This window comes from Rhipicephalus microplus, chromosome 3, assembly GCF_043290135.1.
Source record: "Rhipicephalus microplus isolate Deutch F79 chromosome 3, USDA_Rmic, whole genome shotgun sequence".
Lineage (NCBI taxonomy): Eukaryota > Metazoa > Arthropoda > Arachnida > Ixodida > Ixodidae > Rhipicephalus > Rhipicephalus microplus.
The window spans coordinates 69,742,787-69,767,775 of NC_134702.1; the positions used below are offsets into that span (position 1 = coordinate 69,742,787).

The 24,989-nt window shown below is 47.4% G+C and overlaps 1 protein-coding gene across 2 annotated transcripts in view; it reads right to left on the minus strand.

The window, feature by feature from the left end:
• Positions 1-5,089: 5,089 nt before the first annotated feature.
• Ubqn (ubiquilin) overlaps positions 5,090-24,989 on the minus strand; it is a 51,908-nt gene continuing 32,008 nt past the window's right edge. Inside the window, exons 10-13 of one of the 2 annotated variants that reach the window (XM_075889757.1) lie at positions 20,723-20,857; positions 19,874-20,227; positions 14,511-14,589; positions 5,090-5,988 (exon numbers count right to left, since the gene is read on the minus strand). In XM_075889757.1, coding sequence (XP_075745872.1) covers positions 5,927-5,988; positions 14,511-14,589; positions 19,874-20,227; positions 20,723-20,857 — 630 coding nt within the window. In that variant the 3' untranslated portion in view covers positions 5,090-5,926. Of the gene's footprint in view, positions 5,989-14,510; positions 14,593-19,873; positions 20,228-20,722; positions 20,858-24,989 lie in introns of both variants that reach the window. The other variant, XM_037424671.2, reaches the window with a different exon arrangement.

Here is a 24,989-nt window from a genome sequence, read left to right on the forward strand (position 1 = left end):
CCACTAGCCTGCTGGTGCGGGGATGACTCGCATCAGTTTTGGAAAGTGTGTCTGATCTGCAAATATAGGAAATGGCTACTTGGTGGGCCCGAACAGAATTTAAAATGTGTACAGAAAGTAGCTGTGGTGCCAACCTGCAATTTTTTGTCACCAGATGGGGTCGTAAAGTAGCCACAAACATCAATCCCAGCCGCTGTAGCCACTCCTCTTTTGTCTCTAACCTACAAGATGCAGCGACGATGGCATCACAAGTTGCCAGAGTCAGTGGCATCATGATGCCATTCTTGCTGATGATGTGGATGGGCGACAACAAGAGCAGAATGTCGTAGAAGAATTTGGTAGAAGTTAGGCACGAGCGGTCGGAATAAAGGGACGTTCTTGGTGCAGGGCTCAGGTCTTGAATACGCGACATCATTCCGTTGCCGAAACCCCCCCGGTGACGCACTTCCAGGACTTCTACTTCCGATGGCGTCGTTGCAATGGCTACGCAAGAACCGTGGCGTCGTCAGGGCCAGCATCACACGAACTATCACACTCCTGACCGACAAGCTGCAAGCCTCTGTTCCCGATGCCAGTCAGGTCAACTCCTACGTTGCCTACCTCACTCAGAAGAATGCTGAACTCGTCACCTTAAACAAAGAAATATTCTATGCGACTGACGACGACGACTACGAGGAAGAGCTCAAGGTCGCGGAAGAGTACGACCGAAGGGTCTCTTACGCCGTGTCACGAGCACGCTTCTTCCTCCGAGAGGCCGCAGACAAGGTGACAGTAAGGAGTGCTGCGGGATCGGTGGCTACATCACCGAACGCCGACGCTAATTGTCCCAGCACCACAGCCCAAAGCCAGGTCAGTGACTCGCCTTGAGTAGCGGATACAATTCCCAATCGAGGAACGATGCCACGTCATCGCACGGTGGTCCTGCTGAAACTACGGATTCCGACGTTTTCCGGCGCACTTCGCAATTGGCTGTCCTTCTGGGACTATTTCAGTGCCACGATTCACCTGACTGAAGACTTTTTACAGATCGAGAAGTTCAAGTACCTTCAGTCCTATTTGAGTGGTGCAGCAAAGAGAGCAATCGAGGGCATCCGACTAACCGAAGACAATTACAACATCGCGATCAAGCCCTTGACGGAGCGATTTGGTCGACGCAACGAGCACATTGACCACTTGCTTGCCTTAGCGCCAGTCAAGTTGTCAGCAGAGTGGGGAAGCTTCACCTGCTTTACAAGGTCAACTGTCGAGTCTCCACATTGACCGGTATGGGCGTCCCACCTGACCAGTAGAACGTGGTCCTAAACCGCGTCTTGATAAAGTGTCTGCCGGTCAATCTCGCTATTCTCTACCGCCAGAAGGTACAGGAAGCACCGCAGCAAACATCTGGCATTGCAACATTTGAACAGAAAGTTCTCCAGGCTGTCGAATTGCTCAATTTCATTCGCATTCAGATTGAGATCCGGGAGGAAGGCAGGCCAGGACAAATGGTGTCGGGTTTCTCACGTTCGCTACCCGAAGAGGACGTTCAACCCCCGACAGTACCAGTGGGACGTCTACCAACGGAATCTGCACTTGCTGGAATTGCAGCCCGACTTCTCTTCCTGACTGCGAAGCTTCTGCGATGTGGTGTCTCGACATCATCGGAATCGAACCATCTGTGAAGAGAAAGAACAAGGCTCTGCCAGAATTTAAGACATTTGAGAAGAACACAATGAATTTTCGTGGTCGGATTCCAGTGCCGCTGAATGAGCAAGGTGCAGAGATACCTTCAGTCAGCGTCAATCAAAGCTCAGTCGAGTGCTATGCAGATGTCATGGAAGAATGCGAACTCCTGAACCAAGATAAACCGGCAGCGACAGCGTCTGTCCACGAAGAACGTGCAGGGAGAGTTGAAACACTGAAAAGGGACAATGTATATTTTATGTCTTACCACACAGTTATCCACCGAGGTGCCATCACAATGCTTCGTACTGTGTTTAACGCTTCACCGCCCGCGCCAAGTTATCTCTGCCAGATGGATCTCCAGCAGAAGAGTTCAAAGCTCGATGCTGATGTTGTGCAGATGCTCACTGTCTTCCGATGTCAGCCAACTGTCTGCTGGAAGTTTGTGGGCGACAGAATTCCTTGGTGGGGAGGCTGGTCAGAGCGTCAATTGATCTACAAAAGCTGCATTGAGGTGGTCACTTGGGAGCAACAGTTTCAACACTGAGGGACTCATGACTAGAATCTGTGGAGTTTCAACTCGTTGTCAAGAGCGTACTTCTTGTGTAACTCGACAATAGTCAAAGCCTTAATCAATGACACAATTACAATGTTTACTCAGAAGACTTGACGTAGACTTTCTGCAATGAGCTACCTCCTCCGGCTACAAGCATTTACAAGAGAGGACCTTCCTTGCCACACGCCCTATGTTCAGCGTCTTCCAGCGCACCGACGGGTCTGAGAGAAGTGGTCGTACCTCCTATTACAGCAATTCGTGCGCTATGGGCCTGGTCGCAAAATGCCTTGGCAGCGTGCAGGTGATTGTGCTTGTGTGAGAACAGGCTACGCGCTTGTATGCGGCTACAGGGCATGTCGAGGGGCACTATCGCTGAACAGAAATATGTCAGTGCACCCAGTGAAGCGTGTGCGTGCGCATCTGTACTCTAGGACAGGCCGTTGGAAAGGAAATCAAACGACCAGTTTGGAAGGCTTATATTCTGAAAGAAAGTGAGTGAGAATCGACCGCCTTGGCCCCTGGGGAACATGTTGCTGATGATTGTGGATGGACGGCAACAAAAAGCAGAAAATCGTAGAAGACAAGGTAGAAGTTAGGCACGAGCGATGTTCTTGGTGTAGGGCTCAGGTCTTGAATACGCGACAGCCATCAATCCCTTGAGGTACAACAGTGCAATTGAATAACATCAATTTTAAGACAGCCCTGATATATTCTAATCATCCATTTATCAAGCACACAAAGTGGATAAAGATCTCTAGCATTATATTAAAATAATACAATCTCAAGAGGCCATACACATTTGCTGATGCTCTCTTCAGCAATGACCTAGGGACTGGAAATTTTTCACTGCTTATTTCCTTATATTACAGCAAACACTTATGCTCCGTTGCAGCAATCGACTACATTACAATCATATTGGCGTAATTTAGAATCCTATTGCTTACGGTACCAATATCTGACACCTATGTGCAAAAACAGTTCCTAGTATCATAATTTACACCTAAAAAGCTATTGTTACTTCCAATAGCACAGTGCATGTCTCTACCAAAGCTAAAAAAACTTACCGTATTTACTCGCATAATCCTCGCACTTTTTTTGGCGGAAACACGATGCAAGCTGCGGGTGCGAGAATTACGTGGGGAAAACTTTTCACGAAAACGTACACAGCGAAAAAAAAAAAAGATGTGGCCGCGAATCGGGATTCTCACACAAACTAACAGCAAGCTTTGAGAAATACTGTTTATAACTTACCTCAAAAATAAAAGCACAGGTTCAACACAAGGCAAGATTTATTTGAGACACAAAAAGTGCAAGCAAATAGTCGAGAATTAGAATACTATACGCAAAGCTTGTGGGAGTTGAAGGCATAGCAGTAGCATTCGTCGCTTAACAGGAGCCCTCAAAGGGCAAGAGTAGGATGTTAGTATTGGGCTGATGGCTATTTAACAGAATCGTCCTCAGTTTCCTTCTGAAGAAATAAAGTTTACCATCAATCCCAGTCACACTGCAGGCCCAACGCGTCTTGGTGGCTTTCAGCTGCAGTCACCAGTAGCGAACACAAAACTCGTAGACTCCGAAGGGCCTACCGGTGGCCCTGTTGCCGTTGTTTAGTACATGATCAATCACTTTCAACTTGAAAGCAGCCGTGTAGCTTCAGTATCAGTATCGCCCCACAACATGACAAGATTACCGACACAACATACTAAACCCCCGCAACGCCCACTTGCCACTTTGGCTCGGCTTCGATTGAATCTCTGTGCAATAATAGTACGCTTGATGCCTAGATGGCACCAGATAGCGTGCGTCGTCATCATCGACTGGAATGCGCAGACGACATTATTGCGGCGATTTTTGGGGGTGCGATAATTACTCGAGGAAAAAAAAGATCTTATTTTTGTTGGGCAATGTAGGAGGTGCAAGAATTAGGCGAGTAAATACAGCATCTCTCTGGTCTTTGTAGTGATTAGTTATACGTTTAACTAGGTTCTTAACTTCCTTTATGCCACCTCCAAAGTATATGCATTACCTTTCAGTTCTAGAGTGTGCAACAGAAATTGTGGGCTGAATCGACACTGCATCAGGCTGCACGTACTTGACCCCTGAAAAATAGGCTGCAAGCACAGCCTGCTATAGCTATTTAATATAGAACATTCTGGACACTTTGGCCAATTGCTTTGTCGCACCACAGCTGGCAAACCGACCTGCCAACCTTGCAATAGCAAAACGGTCTGTGCTATCACAATAAATTGGCGATGATGCAAGGCACAAAGTCATGTTTTATTGGAAAGTCTATGGTGCCACAGAACAGCTCGGCCAGCAGCCGAGCGTTCTGTTGCATCTTCCATGCAAGTCTGGAGCAAGCAGCCCACTTGCATTTCTTTCAGATTCACCAGAATGCTTACTTCCTGTGTTGCTTATAATGTATGCCAGGTATAAACAAGCGTGTTTTCATGCCTGACCACACTGCCTTACAAGACTCGACCACACCTATAGGGAGAAACAGATGTGCCACCAGATAAGTTTCAGTATCCTTGAAAAAATTTGATTTGGCTCTCTCCAGAATGGTACACCGACACTTCATTATAAAAAAGTTGCGCCGTAAACAAAAATGATGTCGTGATAACCGAAAATTCGTCATAAAAGTGGATTCCTAACACTATTGGAAGACTACTCTTAATTTACTTTGTAATAACAGATAGTTTAATATGTCCAGGTTCTACATATCAAGGGCTGAGTGTATTTGTGCAAGGCATTCCTGGCGCATAAACAAAAGCCAGCAAAAAAATGTATTCTGCAGCCACACAAGTCCGACTTTCTGCGTCACTTGAAAAAGTGCATCCCTGTAAAACAAACCATCCACCGACAAGAAACCACCGTAATGGAAAGTAATTTAATTCTTTCTATCAGCAAAACATTGCCATCTGTCTGCACAGTCACTTCATCTTAACAAAACTAGAACAATAGACAAAACAAGAAGAAAAAAAAAAAGACCCACAATGCAGAGGCTATTTATTGTCCTCTGCATGAACTGCTTTTATTTCCTATGAAAGTATTTTCAGAATGTCCGAAAATAAACAACAAATATGGAAAACAAAAGAAACAAACAAGGAAAATTAATGTACACACCTGCACACGCACTTGTCAGCAATCCCTAAATGCCACTGCCTTGGGCACAACAAATGTACCAAAGCACGCGCGCTTATCGGTATCTTCAACTACTTGTTGCCTCTAGTTTAATTTCTCTTTTGCCACTTTCGGAAAAAAAATATATTCAAGCAGTAGACAGGAGGGCGTGGCCAGCTGATTCGCAGAAGTGCGCAACACCTGCATGCCCACTGTCACCACACTGGTCCTCTTCTCGTCGAGTGGCAGATACTGGACGTGCAAACAGTTATTTATATATGTATACAAAATGAGGAGAGTGAGTGAGAGAGAGAGAGAGAGGTGCATGTGCGACCCCCTGAGTCAAATGAATGAGAGAAATTTAAAAAAAAGGGGGGGGATGCTTTCTGGGGTCCCTCCTCTCCCTTCCTTATCAACCTCCTCATCATTTCACGCACCCCCTCGAACACAGACAGCTGCTGCTTGGCTGCAAAGCTCGGCCCACCACTGTTGCTCTCGCACTTGGTTGATCCCTGCCCTACCAGTCCTTCACAGCACCAGCAGCACACTGTGTCCTCTTCCTCCGCAGCAGCTGCTTAAGTTGCTTCACTGTGACTGCAGCAACCTCTCCACTGCGGCGTTGACGTCCCCAAACGTGGCAATTAGGGCTGCAATAGACGAAACGAGATGAAGCCACCACAGAGAGTGTTACGTGAGTTCAACCCTAGAATACAGAAGACTTGTATGGCTCACACACACAGTGCAATTCAGATAAACAGAGAAGCAAAAAAACAAAAAATACACAAACACATTCCACAATGAAAATTATTTTAAAGAGGTACTGGCAAACTTTCGTGGTCAAGACAGCCTGCAGGATCAATTCCCATGAACATGCATATATAATCTGCAAATTATCAACAGCGAATACAGTAGAACTTCGATTACGCATCCCCCGATTTCGTGATGACTCCCGATTTACGGCGAGTTGGTTTGGTCCTGGCGAAATCCTCATAGAAATAATGTATCAAAAACCTTGATTATGACGCAGTTTCACGCCAACCCAGCATCTTACAATGACTTTCAGGTTCCACCCGAAAGAAAAAAAACACATTTACTCGAATCAAACAACGACCGAATATTCCCGAGTGCACAATATGAACTTGCATTCTCCTAGGTTAACAATTAGAAAAGTGCAGAGTGAGACAGGATGTCTTCTTATAATGGAAAATTTATTCTCCTGGAAGTTCACGAGCCTCTACATATGCCTCCATCGCACGCATACATATCTAGGGTCGTTACCCAGTCAAGCTCTATCCACATAGAGTAGCTTCAGCCGGCCGAAAAGCTGATATCATCATGTTTTGCATCCGTGGAAACTTTTCATGCTCGATATACAGCTTTTGTCGCACTTGTAGTCAGAGGCTTCCGCACACATAAGGGCACAACGCAGCTGTTTTCACTGTGGAAAATGAACTATTCTCACTTGATGTCAACGTTCATACTAACAGCAGGACATAACCAGTTGCACTTCACAAGTAAACCCTCATTATAATAAAGTCAGCGAGACGGCAAGACAATTCTACATAAGCGGTGATTCGATATACAATAGACTCCCATTAAACGAAACTATCTTAAACGAAATTGCTGCTTAAATGGAACAACTGCCCCTAACTGCCTCCAATATGATTGGTTTCGTACTTGAATATTGTACCGCCGTTTACCTCTCAGTAAATGAAACTCCTCTTAAATGAAACCAATTTTCCTGGTCCCTTCAGGTTTCATTTAAAAGGAGTCTACTGTATGTGACTGCCCCATTAAAGCTCGGCAAGTACAGCTAAATTCGCCATAGCAAGTTCTCGGAAGTGGTATTCAGTGAAACACACCTTTATTCATGCACAAAGAAGTCAGCTGGCTTTGTCGGGTGCTTCGGCTGGACGTGAGGAGTGCCTGCTCCAGTTTGTTAAGGCGAATTATGAGGCCGTGGACGCCGTCGCGCACCCCACTCTATTTCGCAACAGACGGAGGCTCTCCTGCGTTTGTGCCACTGTTGGTATTTCAAGAGGTTGTTTTTCTAGTGGCTCATCTTTCTCATCGGGGCCCTCCCAGCAAGGTCAACCATTTTGGCTGCCTAGTCGACCAGGGCTATGCCACCTTCCCCAGTATCAGCAAAGGAAGCTTGTTCTCCCCCGTTGCATTAACACCAAACAGCACTGTAATGCATACTTTGCTTTGTTTACATCCTGACGAGCTTCCGCTGGTGTAATGTAAGAGCGCTTTGGCAACAGTTTGTAAAAGAATGCTGCCTTGTCAAAGTTGTAAATGTCTCTATCTTCATGCTACTGCGATGCTTGCATCATCCGTCCACAACTTCGCGGTCCACGGATACACTTTCACCAACGAACAAATAAGAGTGAAATCTCGGTACAACGAACTTCAATGGGCCGCGCAAATTGTTATTTTGATAGGTCGTTATAGTGAAAGCCCAAAAATTAACTCGTAAATACTTGTTTGCCATCAACTGAAACGACTTACTTTTACAACGATAGGTCCTTGAACTCATTTTTCATGACAAACAAAAATGCAAGTTTACTTTAAAGAAGTCTGTGTTTTTTTTTTTTTTCTTGACACTTGCAGCACAAACTTTGCAGTGCAAAGGCCTCCAGCTTATCTGCATTCCTGTGGTGCGATTCGGCTCTTTGGTTACAACAGCCTGCTTTTTGCCTTCCAGTTACCGAAGAATATCCACTTTCTGGCTTAGCGAAAACTGCTTCTGCATCTTCGTCGCAAGCACAGATGAACTCGTTTGTAGTAGCACGGCAGCGCGAACGCTGACTTGCTTTGCGGACGCGATAAGTAGTCGCCCAAAAGAGATGAACACGACTGAGAAGGCCCCCTAGAGCACATGTAAAAGTGACAAAGAAAGTAAAACCCAAGGAGTCGCGGCTGTCATCGCGTCTTCCGAAGAAAAAAATGCTAAAAAAGAAAATTTCTCGTATTTCGTTTTCTGCTCCCTCGCTGTCTCAGGTTTTCCGTGCCCATGCTTCTTGCTCTGCAACTCCCACTCTGCCCTCTGCCTCGCTGACCTAGCCCTCCCATGTTGCCCTCACCTCTGCGTTTGTAAACCTGCAGCGTCTGCGTTAAAAAGAAAAAAAAGTAGTCCTCTTTTTTCTTTTTCTTTTTCCCCTCCCTCCACACTGTCGGGTGTCTTCCGAGAAGCAAGGCGTTCGTTCGCTGTGTCGTCTGCTTGGGTACCGCTCCGGTGGTCGCAACGGATTTCAGAACATGAGTTCGTAGTACTGAGGCATTGTTAATATCACGCAGACCTAAATAAACGCTTGTTATTCTGAAGTACGTAGTAGTGAGATAATTTTACGTTGAAACTATTAGCAATTAACACGGGATCTTTTAAAAGTTCGTTAATCTGAAAAGCTTGTTAAAGTGGTTTTCGTTCTACCGAGATTTCTCTGTAAAGACGCGCCGTGCCATCTCTTAAAATATTCAAGCCAGCCATTGCTGCATTTGAAATATTGCTTTCCCTGACAATAGTTATAGCGCAAGAACAGAACGACAACAAAGAGACAAGGAGACTTAGTTCTGTTCCCGCGCTATAACTATCGTCAAGTCACACCAACTAGCCTAAACTGCCACACTTCTAACTTGCTTGCCCATTTGGGCGACTACATCTTCAATTTTAGCGGTCAATACAGGCCAATTTACAGGAATGTTTGCAGTTCTAGCGTTTTTCAGCCATTTGAGAAGTGCTCTTTCCACTTCGTAACACATAGAATCACGGTTGCGCTTTCATTTGGCTGAGAAAGTCTTCTCGTCGCCGCCGAGTACGGCATCTTCATTCTTCAAAAAAGTTGATAATCTTGACAGTGGTATTCCAAGTCCTCTTGCGATTTCCGACTTCTGCCTGTCTTTTTCCATCTCACGTATCACTTGAACTTTCTGCTCAAATGTCAGACCCTTCTGTGCGGGCACCGGCAGTGCCATTTTACTTTGACGGTCACTAAACGCACATGATGCGCACACACAACGTCACGGGTTCACACAAACCTCGCACAACGCACGCACACGTGTGTCTTCCAAGAACGGATGGAAAAAGCCCAGGAACCGGGGAGTACACCAAGGCTCTATACTGGTCACATGACACCACTGGTGTAGCCAGCGGCGTAGCGGTGAGCAGATGGCTCGAGTGCCTCGATGTGCGAGCATCAAGGCACTCTACAGATGGCATGTTCACTATAGTGAGCGCCTTCTGCGGTCGCCTCTGTACAGAAGTAGGGCACGGAGGAGGAGGCTAACATCCACGCCACAAAAACTCTCACCTCATCTGCACCAGTCTACAGGCAGACTTTAGCCTGAAGACACTGGTGCGAACATCGCTCGCTCAGTGCAGAAAAGGCCGCTCAACATGAGATGTGGATGAAAAAAGTGCGCAGGCACTTCAGCGGCGCGCTGCCACGCAATGCTGCTATTAACTACCACCTGGCAAGAATAATTTAACCTACCCTCCTTGCAGAGGCACAAGGCCGTGTTGTCAGCTTATTCAGGCGGTCTGTACCTGTGTTTTGGGCAAGGCTGAATGTCACTGTCTATAATTTTAGTTTTTCGGTTATATGACACCTGGTTTTGCAAGATCCCCTGAAAGTCGTTTTATTGGTGTTCCACTGAATAGCTTGGAAGGTATTTTACAGAAATTAACGAAGTTTGAATTCTCAAGGTATTGGCACCATCAAAAGGGACACCATGGGAACCCCCTTTCCTCCAGTCACCACAATGCAGTCAATAAAAACAAGTTATGACGTCATAGCTGCTCTTTTTTTTTTTTGCTGCGTCTGTTAAAGCAGTCCATACCGCTCAGTGGCTGGTTGCGAGTGCATGGCTGTTGCGCACGCATTGAAAGTTTTGTGTTCGGTGACACCGCAGTGATGTTTTCTATTTGAAAGAACTTATTGATTTGGATTGTGCGAAAGTGCGTCGCAGTTGGGTGTGCTGACATGACTGCGAGGTGCTGTTACGTTTGGCCTGGCAGTTTGTCTCGGCAGACGCCATTGTGCGTGCGTGAGCCGGTCTGCGAGAAGGCTTTCTTCCTATCGGCGCCTAGTCAGCTAGACGCTGTCCTGTAGAGGTTCTCGGTAGTGGTCAGGCCTAAACAAAAGCTTCGCGAGACAACCCTTTTGTTGAACGGATTCGAACAGCATGGGACGGCGCCACTGTAGAGGTTCTCATGAAGTAAACCTCTCGACTCTGTTGTCGTTGCCGACACGAAATTGCCACAAAAGCACCGACAGCCCGGAAGCGTGTGAAGGCGTCGAAGAAGCCGTTCTTAGGGATTGAGCGTTGCACTACCATGTGCGAGAGAGTTCTGGAAGCCTGTAGCTGAAAGCATCCATGAACCATTGCTGACGTTCGTGTCAGCGGCCATCTCCCCGGAGGAGCTTAACTTTCCTTTTCCGGAGTGTACCTCCTCGCTCTGCGGAGCCTTCAAGGCATGGGCTGAGTGTGTCATTGTGTGGTGCACTCGTGATGACCATTGGACATTCTCACCCACATTCTTCTTCTCACGATGGCCCAATTACTGCACGCTTTCTGGTGGGTGCACCACTGAGACATCACGTCACCTGATTCGCAGCAACAGTAGACACCACCTTCTTCGGACTGCCGTGTAAAGAATTAACGGGCTTTAAAAGCCGAAGCATTTTGTAAATAAGAGCGCAATCATGGACTGAACCTCTGTACATAGCTGAATCTTCTGACTCTCCATACAGTGTACAGTTTTTGGAGTGCTCTCAAACCGAAACTGGCCAATAACGATGAGCCTGTAATTAAGTATCTGTCATGTGCTGCAGCAAACGATGTGCCGTGTCATGACGAATAGGCCTCCAGGAACAGATTGCAGCAAAAAAATGCGAGGCCAAGGTTTCCCTGTCAGTACTCCAAGTCCCTGCCAGACTGACTAAACGAGCTCACTGATTATTGCCTAGCGAGCCCTTTTCATGAGCTTCGATGCCCAGGCGAGTGTCCTCGGCATTCCCATTTCCAAAGTGAAGACAGGGGGCTTTTGTGCGGCCATTACCCACATCACAAGCAAAGGCCAATCACACAGTTCATTTACATGCACTGCAAGCTCCAAGGAGCATCCACAATTAATCCGACAAGACCTGGAGCACTTGCCGTCACATGTGAAAATTCGGTTGAACTGCAGCCACTACTGCAACACCTGTTGGGAACACATTGCCAGTCACGCAGTTATTCGTTATTTTCAACTTAGTAGCAAAACAAAAGCTGTTAGACATAGCAACCAAAGTTTCGATAGTAAGTCGTTCACGTGCTCTAACCAGGTGCGTTTCACTGCCAAATTAAGGGGGGACGCGGCTTTGGCATCGCAAAATTTGGCCAAAAAATCGATTTTCTGAAAATCTCATTTTCACATTCTGTGCCCCTTTTCTATCTGATTTCGAAGTTTCGTCCCTGAAAACAGCGTAGAAATGACGTAAAAAATTTTTATCGAAGCTAGGGTGGCGATGAATTTCACGGAAATTGTGAAAAAACGGCGTTTTTCGAACCGCGATATCTCCGCAACCACGTAACCTAGCGCCGCCATCTTTGGCTCTATGGATAGCGCGATTCTTTTGTTTCAAATTAGCCACCTTTGGCCAGCTGAACCAGGCAAGAGCAAGCCCACAGCAAGCCAAAGTGTAAAGGTATCACAACAGTTTCCGATTGGCAACGCGCGTCACGTGACTGTACGGTGGCTCCGCAATGGTCGCCCGTGCGGTCGCTTGTAGCAAGCGGCACGAATGTCGTCTGCCCTACACGCTGACGGGCCGCTTACTGCATTTGTTTTCAACTCATCGCGGCGTGGTTTCGTGCGGTCGCTTGTAGCAATCGACGCAAAGGTCGTCTGCTCAACGCGCTGACAGCGCTGACGGGCCGCTTACTGTATTTGGTTTCAACTCGTCGCGGCGTGGTTTCGAGATCGCATTGCGCTGCGATAAGACCGGCGCTCGTGAAAGGAGAAAAACGTTATCCAGTTTGGCGCATTGCAGTTTTGAGATCAGTTCCCACATGCGATCATGGACCGGCGATCGTTCAAGAAGAAACGCAAGACTGCGCAGCAATTTGGTGCTCGTAAGCCGAAGCCGCCGATCGTGAAAAAGAAATTCAGTCCGGCAACTTCTGCGAGCAGCGACGACGGCGTGCGGCACGACGAGGACTCGCAGCCGAGCACAAGCACGCACGGAGCATCGTCCGCGAGCATTGATGAAACTGTTCATATGCCTGTGGAGCAGTGCTTTGTGCTGTCTGAGGAAACATACGTTCGTCGTTCCGCGCAGGCTGCAGACATCGCGGATGCTAAGCCTAGCACTTCGCGCAAGGATGTATTCATTGCGGATGCCCAGCCAAGCACTTCGCGCGAGGATGTAGACGCCGCGGATGCTAAGCCTAGCACTTCGCGCGAGGATGTAGACATCGCGGATGCTCAGCCAAGTACTTCGCGCGAGGATGCGAGGCCGTCTACCAGCACCACCAGTAGCACGATTCGGACACTAAGGACCGCACTGCAAAGGACACTAAGGACTACAACCCTGGTGCCTATTAGGCATGTAAACCGTGACTCAAGACTTTGAACCTCGTTTTCTCAATACTGTTTTTTTGGCATGTTGCTCAGCTCGTGGAGCAGATATCTTCGCAACTACTTGACAGATTTTGATTGTTTTTTTTTGTAATGCTCCTTGAACTGTGCTTCAGGGGGCTGCGTTTTTATTCTTAAAATTTAGCCTTTTAAAAATTTTTGGTAGGGTTTCTTGTTTGTAGTGCAAATGTGCTCATTAAAGTATCAGTGGATAAAACATGAACTATAAATTATAGTGTTGCAAAAAAATTATTTTGAAAACGCAGCCCCCTAGAGCATACATTCACCTCTGCACACAGTGTTTACCAACTTTCTATGTCATTTTTTAAACTCTCCAGCCGCTCCACGAGGTCCAGTAATGAAATTATTTGTTTCTCAGAAAGTTTTCATGATATCATCTTGAAATTTTTATGGAAGCATTATGAGGTCATTTTTAGTCTCTGTGCCAATTTTCATCAAGATCTAACCAGAAACAAGAAAGTTCGCTCCGAAAGGCACGTCCCCCCTTAAAATATTAATGTGACTGGTGCCTTGGTGTTGCACAACCACTCAGTTGTGCATGTAGCCTAGCACAGTGCCCCTCCCCTGTTTTTCGCACCTCTTTGCGCAAGACCACAAAGTGTGCCACCCAAGCTCGCCATCGCCGTGCCCGAGAGTGGTCATGGACAGAGGGGGCACCATGAACACTTTCATGACAAAATGCATGCGTATGGTACAGCAAGCACTACGGCAGTGACGGTGTTAGTGATGTGCTGGACACGAGAACCAACAAGTGACTTCAAGCGGAAGCACATGCGGCATGTCAGCTGACAAGTCGTCCACTCTTTCAGCACAGCCTTCGTGTTTCCACATCATTGTTTCCAAATGGTACATGCAAGCAAGGCATAATCTAATCCGTGCTTAGCTGCTTTCAGCAGTGCTCAACATGAGAAATTTTCAATTGGCAGTTAAAGCTGGTTTAGCAGCGAATACCAAATGTACTCATGAGAGCCTGGGCATGAACTAAGGATGGAAGGAAGGAGGATGGGATTTAATAGAAGAAAGACAGCGAACTGTGCGCACGAGCTCGTAGCTGGGCTGTGCCAAACGAACCATTTCCAGTCATGGACGCGTTTTTTATCTCTTTGAGCCATTAAACCTTTGTTTTCACTCCACTACATCGGTGAATGCACCTTTCTTTGACAGGCCCGCACTAAAATTAACGATAAGTGTACTGGGAGGCATTAACACTATCTCACACGTGCTGACTGCCCAATTGTGAGTACGAATACCTTGAATTTCAGAGCGAATTGAATAGAATAACAAACACCATCAAAGCGATATTAAAGAGTTCAAATACTTGGCACAACCACAGCTGGACCAGTTGAAGCATGCTAGCTTGCAGTTCATGTACACACAGTCCTTCGAACAGTCCTTGCTCTATTTTTAAGAACATTTTAGATTTTTGTTTTTTAATGGTAGTCAACCAAAACTTACACAAATGTGGCAACATGTTCGGAAACTGCACACCTTCGAATTAGAAGAAATAGAAGTGGCACGCTTGCTCACCTTGCAGATTGGCCTCTCGGTTGACAAAGCCCATGCTTACTAGCTGCTCCAGCTGCGACCGATACCGTTCCTCGGGTGGCTGCTGTTCAAGGCACAAGCAGTTCAACAGTTACACAACAGACAAAGAAACCACATGTATTACCAGCCATTAAATTATCTATGCTCTTTCAATAAGGGCTAGCTGGTATGGCATCATTCTTTTGGTGCACTAACTTGAGACACAAGTCCAAAACGAGAAGACCAATGGGCGCAATCTGTCTTCTCATTTTGGACTTGTGTCTCAATTTAGCGCAGCAAAAGCAGCAGCACGTCATTACCTCGAGAGAGCGCATATTGAAAGAATATAAAAGTGAAATGCTGGTTTAAGTCAATGACAAAAGTGACAATTTAATTTCCACCAATACAATGTTGGTGGATGGAGTGAAACCTCTTAACAAAAACATTGTATGTTACATGAAAACAAGTTCATTATATCTAAAAACTTGTTATGAATATTTCTAACTACAGCCGAGCCCGCTTATAACAAACCTGTGCGTAACGCGGCATCCTTTCGCTGTATCCCGAAGTTCGTAGTAAATGAAACACAGCTTTTAAAAAAAGAAAGTTGCTAGTGAAACACAAACTTTTTTTGCCCCCAAAAGTTCGTGATGCACATGTTTCGACGAGCAGAAGCGATAAGGGCGGTCTCGAGTTCACTTAAAGCGGCAAGGTGCTCGTTCGCCGAGGCTCGTGGCATAAAAGTTCATGATGCACATGTTTCGGCGAGCAGAAGCGATAAGGGCGGTCTAGAGTTCACTTAAAGCGGCAAGGTGCTCGTTCGGCGAGGCCCGTGGCATAAGCTGCATGAGGCACTGGCTCAAAAGTTTCGTCATTCTCGCAATCCGATTCCTCCAAATCGCTCTCGCCACGTACTTCATTCACAATGCCCCGATTCGTGCACGGTTCCGCAGTGTCGGCATCATCATCGGCCGTAATTAAACCGTCGCAACAGATGTCCCATCCGCTCTCCCAGGTGGGAGTCGACGACGTGCTGCCACAAATTGCTGCCGCAGTTCGGAAGCTTCAGACTCGTCATCGGGCCCGACGTCGACGAAGTCAACCTCGCGAAAACAGTATCGCATGCGTGTATCGCCACCGCCGCCCACGAAATATTCACCATCTCCACAGCTGAACACCGGGACGCCCGAAGCGGCAAGTTGGCTGGCAGGTGGTCAACAGCTATGAGCAAGCGTTCCGCAACGCGGCACCTAACGCGCGGATTACGCTCAAGCCAAGCGGCCACACTTTCTACGTTTTGTTGAGCAGCAGGAAAAAAACGTGCTAGTCATCTTGTCGGCCATCATGAGCACACACGCGCACCAAGAGCGAGCAAGACGCGCACACGCGACACACATGCCAGAACGCGTAGGGCAGCTTTGGGCTCGTTTCCAGTCAGAAAACTAAACTAATTCGAGCATGCGCGGCGGGTGTCGCAGAGCGGTGGAGACGGGCGAAGGGGTTGTGATCAAGAGAGGAAAGCAGACTTGCGAGAGAAGGGCAAGGAGTTGCGATAAGGAGAGGGGAGGATGCGGCGGGAGGGCGACCTAGAAAACCAAAACACACGGGAAGGAGGCAGGTCGGGTAGCTTGCTTGAAAGGTCCGCGAGACTCACACGTAGAAAAACTAGGAAAGAGTGCATTGCCGCCTGAATCGGTGCGTGCAGCGGTGTTAGAATAATCGGCGGCCGTGCTCAAAAAAATCGTTTTGTTGCGCCGGCGGGTTTGCGTGGCCTCACGAATTTCATATTTTGCGATTCGTTCCGCGCATGTGCATGGAAGACATGCTGAGCCGAGTGTGAAGTTAGCGAGAACAAATCCTAAACACGAAACGAATCACAAACTATCAGAGTCGGTGGGTTAGCGTACGCACATGCACTAGACTCAGACTACCGGATACAGTCGGTGGCCGACGATGTTGGCGAATGGTCTGGTCATTCCAGGCCGGCGACGCCAACGACAGTACCAGAGATCAAAAACAGGGTAGATGGCCGACCGGTCTTCGAAATATCGGTGGCAGTGTGAAAACACGGGCCTTGTCTGGCGATGCGGGGTGCTCAGAGTATTGATTTGATTGATTGATATGTGGGGTTTAACGTCTCAAAACCACTATATGATCATGAGAGACGCCGTAGTGGAGGGCTCCGGAAATTTAGACCACCTGGGGTTCTTTAAGGGAAGATGCTACACCTTCCAAAAACTCTTTTATTTTTGCGAGTACCTCAGTCAAATTTGGAGAGCCTATGTAGATTTTACTGCTGATTTCAAAAATCTAATTCTTTTTTTGCTGTGACAATTAGTTTTAAAGATATAATGAACTGCGACTTTTTCAATTAAGGCCTAATTAGCTAATTAACTGCAACTTGGATATTGATGTGCAACCTATAGAACCAATTCGGTATGTTCACAGTGTGCAATAAAGTATAAATCATTGTTCTGGGCTATTTCGAAGCAAAGTTGTGGGATGTTGAATATGACATGAAAAATTTCCCCATCTACACTTGAAACAAAAGATCCATTTAGAGAATTTTCTCCAAAAATTATTACAATAAAACTTACTTTACGACACATCCCCTGCATTTATCTTCGAAACAAAAAAGAAATCGTAATGATAACCCAGATAGAACAAGAGATATTGCTCCGGCATAATGGGAAGCACATGAAAATTGTCGTTTTGAGAAATCGAGAAAAAACGTGGGCACACATTTTTATTGCAGAAGATGCAACAAGACAACCTCAAAACGCACCAGAAGCATAGTCTGAATGCATTCTGTGCTCATGCCTCCTCTTCACTAGCTTCCGGAGTTCCAATGAGGCTGTTCTTTTCTTGTTGGAGACAATGCTGCGACGGTGGTCTTTTTCTCTCGCTCTCCTGGCACCAGTACTTGTCGCATTCATGTCCATTTCACCTAAGATTGCCGTTGCGGAATTCAAATTGCCCGTGTTGAAGCGCAGCACTGCTTCTGCAACAGCTGCTTCAACAGCGAACAGGGACGCATGGTGCTCCTTGGGGGCCAAACTCCAGATTACCGAATGTAGGCTCTCGTTGGAGTTCTGCGTTTTGCCGCGTTCGCACCTCTGAAGCAGGGCTCTTTCCGAAAGCCGGGTATAAACCGGTAGTAATGCCTCTGCCACGTCTTTCGGTAGATTGTAGGCATGCCTGGGGTCGGGCTCACCCTTTGCTTTTGCGGCATTGTGCCGACACCATGAAGTTTCACCAGCTGGGCACAGACTGTGGTCCGAGCATTCATCAGTGGAGGTGACGTGGCGGTATGTGGCCATCACAGCCTTTTGCATCTCGCCCACGTCACCTTCATGCGATTTCAGAGCCCGGCCGTAATATGTGCTCAGCCTGGTGATCAGCTCACCTGTGAGCCTGCCTTTCCCACCAAGGCCTCTTTTCCCATCGCACTTTTGTTTCTGCACCAGGTTTCTCAATGCGGTGCCCATCCGTTTATGTACATGATTAATACAGTCTTCCTTCTGCACGTCAATGTAACCATACACCTTGGCGTCTTGTATGGCGCAAAATGTCCTAGAGTCTCCATCAGACAGCATAGTCGTGTAGCGCAGGCCATGGCGTTCAAGCGACCTCTGAAATAGAATTAGAGCCGCCTCCACTTCCATTTGCCCCGCTTTGCTGTTCGTATTTTTTTGGCATTTGTGGTTAGCCTTCCATTCTTGATAGCCCTCACTACTAGGCTTTGGGCCCACCTCGCAGCCTAGGCAAAAGTTGGAAAGAACGACGTAGTCCAACACGTAGCCACTAAATAATTCGATAACTGTGCCCACGCCGATGTGGGAAGAATGGCCTCACGTCTTCCACGTGCCGTCGTGCAGTTGCTGGCGCCGATGAAAGCCGGTCGAGCGTCGCTTTCTCCCGGGCATGATTTTCTTCAACTTCGGCGTTTGTCACCACCTTGGCGTCGATTCGTAGTCGTCCGGAGTTCGCTTCACCGTCATCGTCGTCGGAGGCAACGCGCTTGGTCGCACCATCGCTGAACGGCCGCGGAGCGTCGACACATCGTTCGTCGGAGTCAACCAAGGGCTCTGATGACTTCGTAGACTTTCTCCCACGACCTTTGCGTTTCCTGCGACCAAATGCGTGCACGGTCCGATACTTTTTTGCGTTTCCAGGCATGGCGATACGATCAGAAGCTTTAGAGTGCTCTGCCGATTTCGAGGCGTCACAGCGGTAACCCTTTCAAAATGGCGTCGGGTCGCGTATGCAGGCGCAAGCCGCGAGCTTCCAGCCAACCGTAAAGCGCCATTTCAGTCACGTGCGCCGTTTAGCCAATGGCAGTGAGCGCGGCTCTTCGTCTTTGAGGCCCCGTTTTTCGAGCCGGGGAAACGCTCAATGTTGCTTACAGAATAAAAAAAAACAGCTGAAAACGCGTTCTTTCAAACAAGACCAAAATGGCGCCGATCGAGCGCGTAGTTCCCGCGTATCGTAGAGCCGAAACCTGCGCTATTCGCCGTCAATTTAAAGGGCAGGATGCCCGTTTTCGGTTTTTTAAAGTTGAATAACGATAAAAGTTGATGGTATTCGCTATGAAATTTTGTAAATAGGTGCGCAATGATGTCGGGAACGCGAAAAGAAGGTCCGCGAAAACTCGATTTTTTGGCTGATTTTCGGTCCCGAAGTGCCGCATCCCCCCTTAACGTGCACCCAAATCTGAGCACACGGGCCTACAACATTTCCGCCTCCATCGGAAATGCAGCCGCCGCAGCCGGGATTCGAACCCACGCCCTGCGGGTCAGCAGCCGAGTACCTTAGCCACTAGACCACCGCGGCGGGGCGGGGTGCTCAGAGTAGCGGGGGGACAAAGGACGGAAGGGTGCGTAACAAAAAGCGGTCGGGAAGAGCGGCAACTAGAAGGGCGCGAAGGCAGGGTCGCCGTTTAACAATAAGAATATATGGGCACCTCGCCGATGCCTGATCGGTGGTCAAAATTGGTTTCCCGGGAAGTCGGCAGACCACTGACTCCGTTCGCTGTAACCGATCAGCGGCGCTTGGAGACGTTCGTTGTAAGTGCGATTTCGTGCCATTGAACCAATGTATATTTTCACGGTCACGCGGATATTGTTTGTTTTAAGCAAAAGTTTGTTTTAAGTGGGGCGGTTATATGTGGACTCGACTGAATATCTATTGCAAGGCTGTTTTTCATTCACTTCATTATAAGGCAAGGGATCCAAGTAGATAAAATGCCATAAAAATCCATGCTACCAATTCGGATTGTATATTATCGAGGTTATACAACCTTTTAAAGAAGCTTGCATATTTCAAGATCGCAGCACCAAAATTAATGGCAGAGAAACTTTACTCACATTGTTGCCTGCTTGTTGCGTGGCCATGGTAGTGATCATGCGTGCCATGAGCTGGCTGAGGGGGTCTAGGCCTTGAGGGGCGGTTCCACTGGTGGTGCTGTTCGTAGTGGTGGTGGTGGTGGCAGTACCAGTGGTACTGGTGGTAGTAGAAGTGGTGTTCGTTCCTGCTGCAGTCTGGCCAGTGGTGGTTGCACCAGTGGTGGTAGTCGAGCTCGCCGAGGTGGTGGTGCCCGGCACCGCTGCACCCAGACCAGCACCGAGTCCGGGGCCTAAGCCGGCAGCCGCTCCAGCGGGGAACATGGAGGGGGCCACGCGATGCAGCTGCTCCATTCCCTGTTGGATCTGCATCATGGCCTGCTCGTGCCATACAAAAAGGACTGCCTTCAGAACCATTGTGTGTTTACACGAATACATTGTTAAGTTGCTTACTTTTGGCAATCTTATTGTCACAACAATCACCACATGACTTGCTCGCATCGCCTTTCTTGAAAAATTCTTGCTCACAACATTCATACCAAGTAAGGAGCCTCACACTGATAGTTGATATCAAACGCACGGGAAAACGTTACATAACTTACATATTTGATTAAATTTGATGCATAAATAGACATTTCTGCAGTCACATCTCCCCTTAAGCCACAAATGTAATCTTTAATAACTTTTTAAATGAGTACCACCCTCATGCAGAAGTACACTACTCGCCAGCTGGTATGCTGTACCTAGCACAGAAGGTCTGTTCCCCGTTTTCACCAAGAATGTCAAGCTACTACACCAGAGGCTGGCTATAAAAAAACTGAAAGCTGAGGTAAGTTTTTTTTTTTCTCCCAATGAATTCTCAAGCTCACTCACCTGCAGGGCCTGCGGGTTGGTGATGAGTCCCTGCACCTCTGGGCTTTGCAACTGCTGCAAGAACTGTGGCATCATCCGCCGCATCTGTTCTTGCAGCTGGGGGTTGTCAGCCAGCAGAGGGTTCGTTGCAAGCACCTGCGAAAATGAGTAAAACAAATTAACTTGGTAAGTTTTATGCCATATATGCAATGCAAATATGGGACATGGTGTAGCGGAAGGCTAAAAGACTATTTAACAGCCCCCCCCCCCCCCCCTGCCTTTTATTGTGCATTTAAATTTAACACTGGCGCTCTTGCATTCAACTCCCCCGTCAAAATATGGCCACCATGACCACCATGGCTGGAAAGCAAACCCACATTCTCGACGCAAGCAGTAGAACATTTGAGCCAGTGACCTACTATGGCAGGCAATTTACACTGGTGGTAAATGCACACGAAGTAACTTACTGTCATTGCATGGCAAAGAAAGGTACAGAAAGCTGCACGAGACATGTCTTGGAAGCCGCAATTCCCAACAACCTTTCCCATGTGAGGCTTCTGTAACTACCGAGTTTATTTTCAAGTTTGATTAATATTATGAATCACTTGAATGTTAACTGTTGATATTACATACAGTCGAACACAGATATATCGAATTTGAAGGGCATCGCAAATTAGTTCGAAATATGAAAAATTTGATATAGAAAAAGTAGAGACCCTGAAAGCTTACCTGTAGCGGATCATCACCTACAATACGTGCATTGAAGAATGACAACTAATTTTGCACGCAAGCCGCAACAGAACAATTTATTTGCGTGAAAAAAAATCGCTGACCTTGGCCTGCTTCTTCGTTTTTGAAATGCTGAAGACGCTAGTCTCAATCACAACTCATGAAACGCCTCGACTATGCGCTCGTCGTCGTCTTCACCGATTTCTGCAAGTTTCGCCCTCACGAAGCCTGCCTTGCGGAAGCAGTTCACCACTGTGTCCGTCTTCACGTCTCGTCAGGCATTAAAATCTCCGCGGAAGAAAACTTCCTGGAGATTTCCGGCCACTCCATCATCCACTGCTGGATGTCCTGGCTGCTGACAGCTTCGCTTTCGCCAGAAATGGTTTTGCCAACGATGTTGTAGCATTGCTTAAATTGGTGACGCCACCCGCTGTTGTCGCCGAAGTTGTTTCACCGAGTACAGCGGCAAACTATTAGGCCTTTGTGATCAGCAATGGGCCATCCACCGGAATGTTCTTCGCGCGCACTTCTAAAAACCAGGCAGTGCCTTTCTACATTCCTGTGGGCAGAAGCGCGCACATGACAGGCTCCCGGCATTTGCTGCTCCGCGACAGTCAAACATTTCTGCTAGCCTCAACACGCTGAATAGCCTTCAACTTCGTCGCAAATTCAAAGGTCTTGCGCTTCTTGACGCTGGCCATAGCTACATAAGAAGTGGACAATTCAAAAAGTATGGAGCGGCTTTGCACACCATAGATGCAAAAGAGAAATGCTGCACATGCGGTGGGACGTAGATGATGCAACAGGTCGAGAGCAACAAAGCGCTCGCGAGGCGATCGCTACCTGTGAGGGCAACAGCAGAAGGTGCGAGCTGTGGTTGGCTGATCAAACTTCGCAAAACAGCAACAACAACAACAACAACAAAAAAAGCAAAAGGAGGAGGACGTCGGCCTTTTCATTCCTGCTCTCCGAGCCGATGCGTACGTGGAGAAATCATGAGAGAAAGAAAGAGAAACGGGGGAAAAAAAGCCGCTCCGCAAGTTTGAGATTGCGCAGTCCGAGCCCTCTCGCCCTTACCTTTTTTCGGGCATTTCGGGTTTTGTCGGAGGCATGGTGCGGCACACAGGTCGCTGGGCGCTGCTGCGAGTGTCGAAAGCGCGCCTTCCTACTCGCGCGTAGAGCCGTGCTGCCGCGGAGATCGCTGGGAGGGGGCAAGTGCCGAAGTGCACTTCTAGCTCGCGCGGCGTTCGATATATCCGAAGGCAGGTAAAAATACCGTTGGATATAAACGTGTTAACTTCTATACTTTTACAAAGGAACTTCAAGGGAATAACTTGCGAGTTCGATATACCCGAAAATTCTATATATGTGGGTTCGATATAACCGTGTTCGACTGTATGACTGCTATAAATCCTATGCATTTGCCAAGTAGCGAAAAACAGTTGCCGCACCTGAATAAAGAAAAGAGATGTCATTTGGTGGCACTTCATAACTTTTTTGTGGAGTTCTGCAAATAGACAAATTTTGGGTGCAAAGCAAATGCGAATAACAAAGCTTGATGTGAACGGAATCAAATATTTTAATACTTGAACGTGAAGTTATAGAAAAAGAAGTTGCAGCGCATCCCTCAGCATTCTGATGAGTTAGAAACAAGGGAAAGTTTCTTTTAACTAGGTTGGTGAAGCGCTAGACGGGTACTGCAAAGCGGTGTTCCCTAGCTGTCTTATAAGAAATGAGACCAAGCGGAGGTCGAATTGCGTTTGCTTAGGTACAACCAGAGTGGTGTCTGCAACACTTACAAGTGAGGAGAGAAAGATAATACTTCCTCAACCTCTCTTCTTTTTAGTTCCTAAAACAGCCGTGAAGGCCCAACTTATGTGGCAGACAAGGGCATGCTCCCTTCGAATCGGGAGTTCATCTGCTGTGTGGAATTACCTCTGCTATTTCACAGCTGCAAGTGCTTTCTGCACGAGCTTCAATGGAAACATTCATGCCATTTTCCACATGTATTTTGCGTACAGCAGACGGGAACGTTCTTTCGTCAGCCTGGCAAAGTAACCCTTTCAGGTCAAGGGGGGAGGCTACTGCGGAAATCCAACTTCTTTATTTTTTAAGATACAGTGGACTCCTCTTAAACGGAACTCGAAGGGGCAAGAAAATTTGTTCCATTTATGAGAAATTTCATTTAAGCAAAGCCCACAAAATTAACGAAATAAGGCTTTATTTCAAAAGCACCATCTGTCGCTGACTGAACAAAAAGATCATGAAGTATATACAACACTACTATAGTTGATTAGAAAGAAAAATGATGCTAATATTACTGAATCGGGAAAAAAGGGGGTGCTAATTTGCTCGGTCTTGGTCAAGCCCTTTCTCACATTGTAAGAGTGCATTGCTGAAAGGCTGGGTAGGAACTCTGTGCCACCATCGTGTTCAAAGTAGCGCTGCAACATGATGACAGCATCTGTTGCTGCACTGTCAGCCACTGAAATGAGCTCGGGATCACACACCATCTCATCACCACTTGAGAACAGGTCCTCCTCTTGAACTTCAGCTGTAGGTTCCTCAATGCTGTCCTTAAGTTTACGACGAAGAGCCCATTGCTGCTTGGCGTGCGCAGACATGTGCAATCGCTAGATTGACTTGGCTAGGCTAGGCGAACTATGGTATTTGTTTCATGGCTGCTAGACTGCCGTGGCCACTTCTGCCGTTCATCGATTTTGCCCGTTTTAGTTCCATTTAAGGGAGGACACAAGTCTTAAAAGGCCAAAAATCGCAAAAAAAAATTGACTTTTTGAAGCTGACATTTTCGAAATCTGCACCTATTTTTGCACTTATCTAAGAAGTTTCAAGCTTCTCGTGTCATTATTTCTGGCACAAAATATATTTATAACATCCCTGTGAGATGAATCTGAGCACAAATAGACGCTAATAAAGTCGCGCTTTTTCCACGCCGAACTGTTGCCGTTACACGCGAGCTATCGTGATCATCTTGGTCTCGTTTGGAAAGGTCGTTCTTCATCTTCAATTTCCCGCCACCAGTGGCTCGCCTTGCTTATTGGTTTTGCAGCAAAAACTCGTCATCGAGAAGCACCACCGCACGATTCTAATGGCTGCTTGGAGCACGTGACAAAACCTAGGCACCTGATTGGCCAATTGGTGTGTCCGGCATCTGCTTTTTCATTGCGACGCGCACGGACATGTGCCATTTTGTGATGGTGCTGTCGACCGCCTGCCGCAGGAAAGAAATTCCTCGCCGCACTAATTTGTGAAGCGGGTGTGGCGATCATTCGTTCGCTGTGAACTTCAGAAAGAGCCCCGCTATCACTCAGGACAGAGAGGCAAACTCGCGGCGATCAACGGCGGTCGCCGAGTCACCAGTGTAGGCCTAACTCACGTACGAGCCCGTTGGTTGTCGACAACATCGCTGAAAGCGGCAGTGTTTTGGAGCTTCAACAGTTGCACGACAGCAAGTAAAAAAGCACAAGTGAAGCTGCAAGAGATAGCTATCTTTGCAACGATGGAACGGAAGAGGTCGCCAGAGTGGACTTCGCCGTGC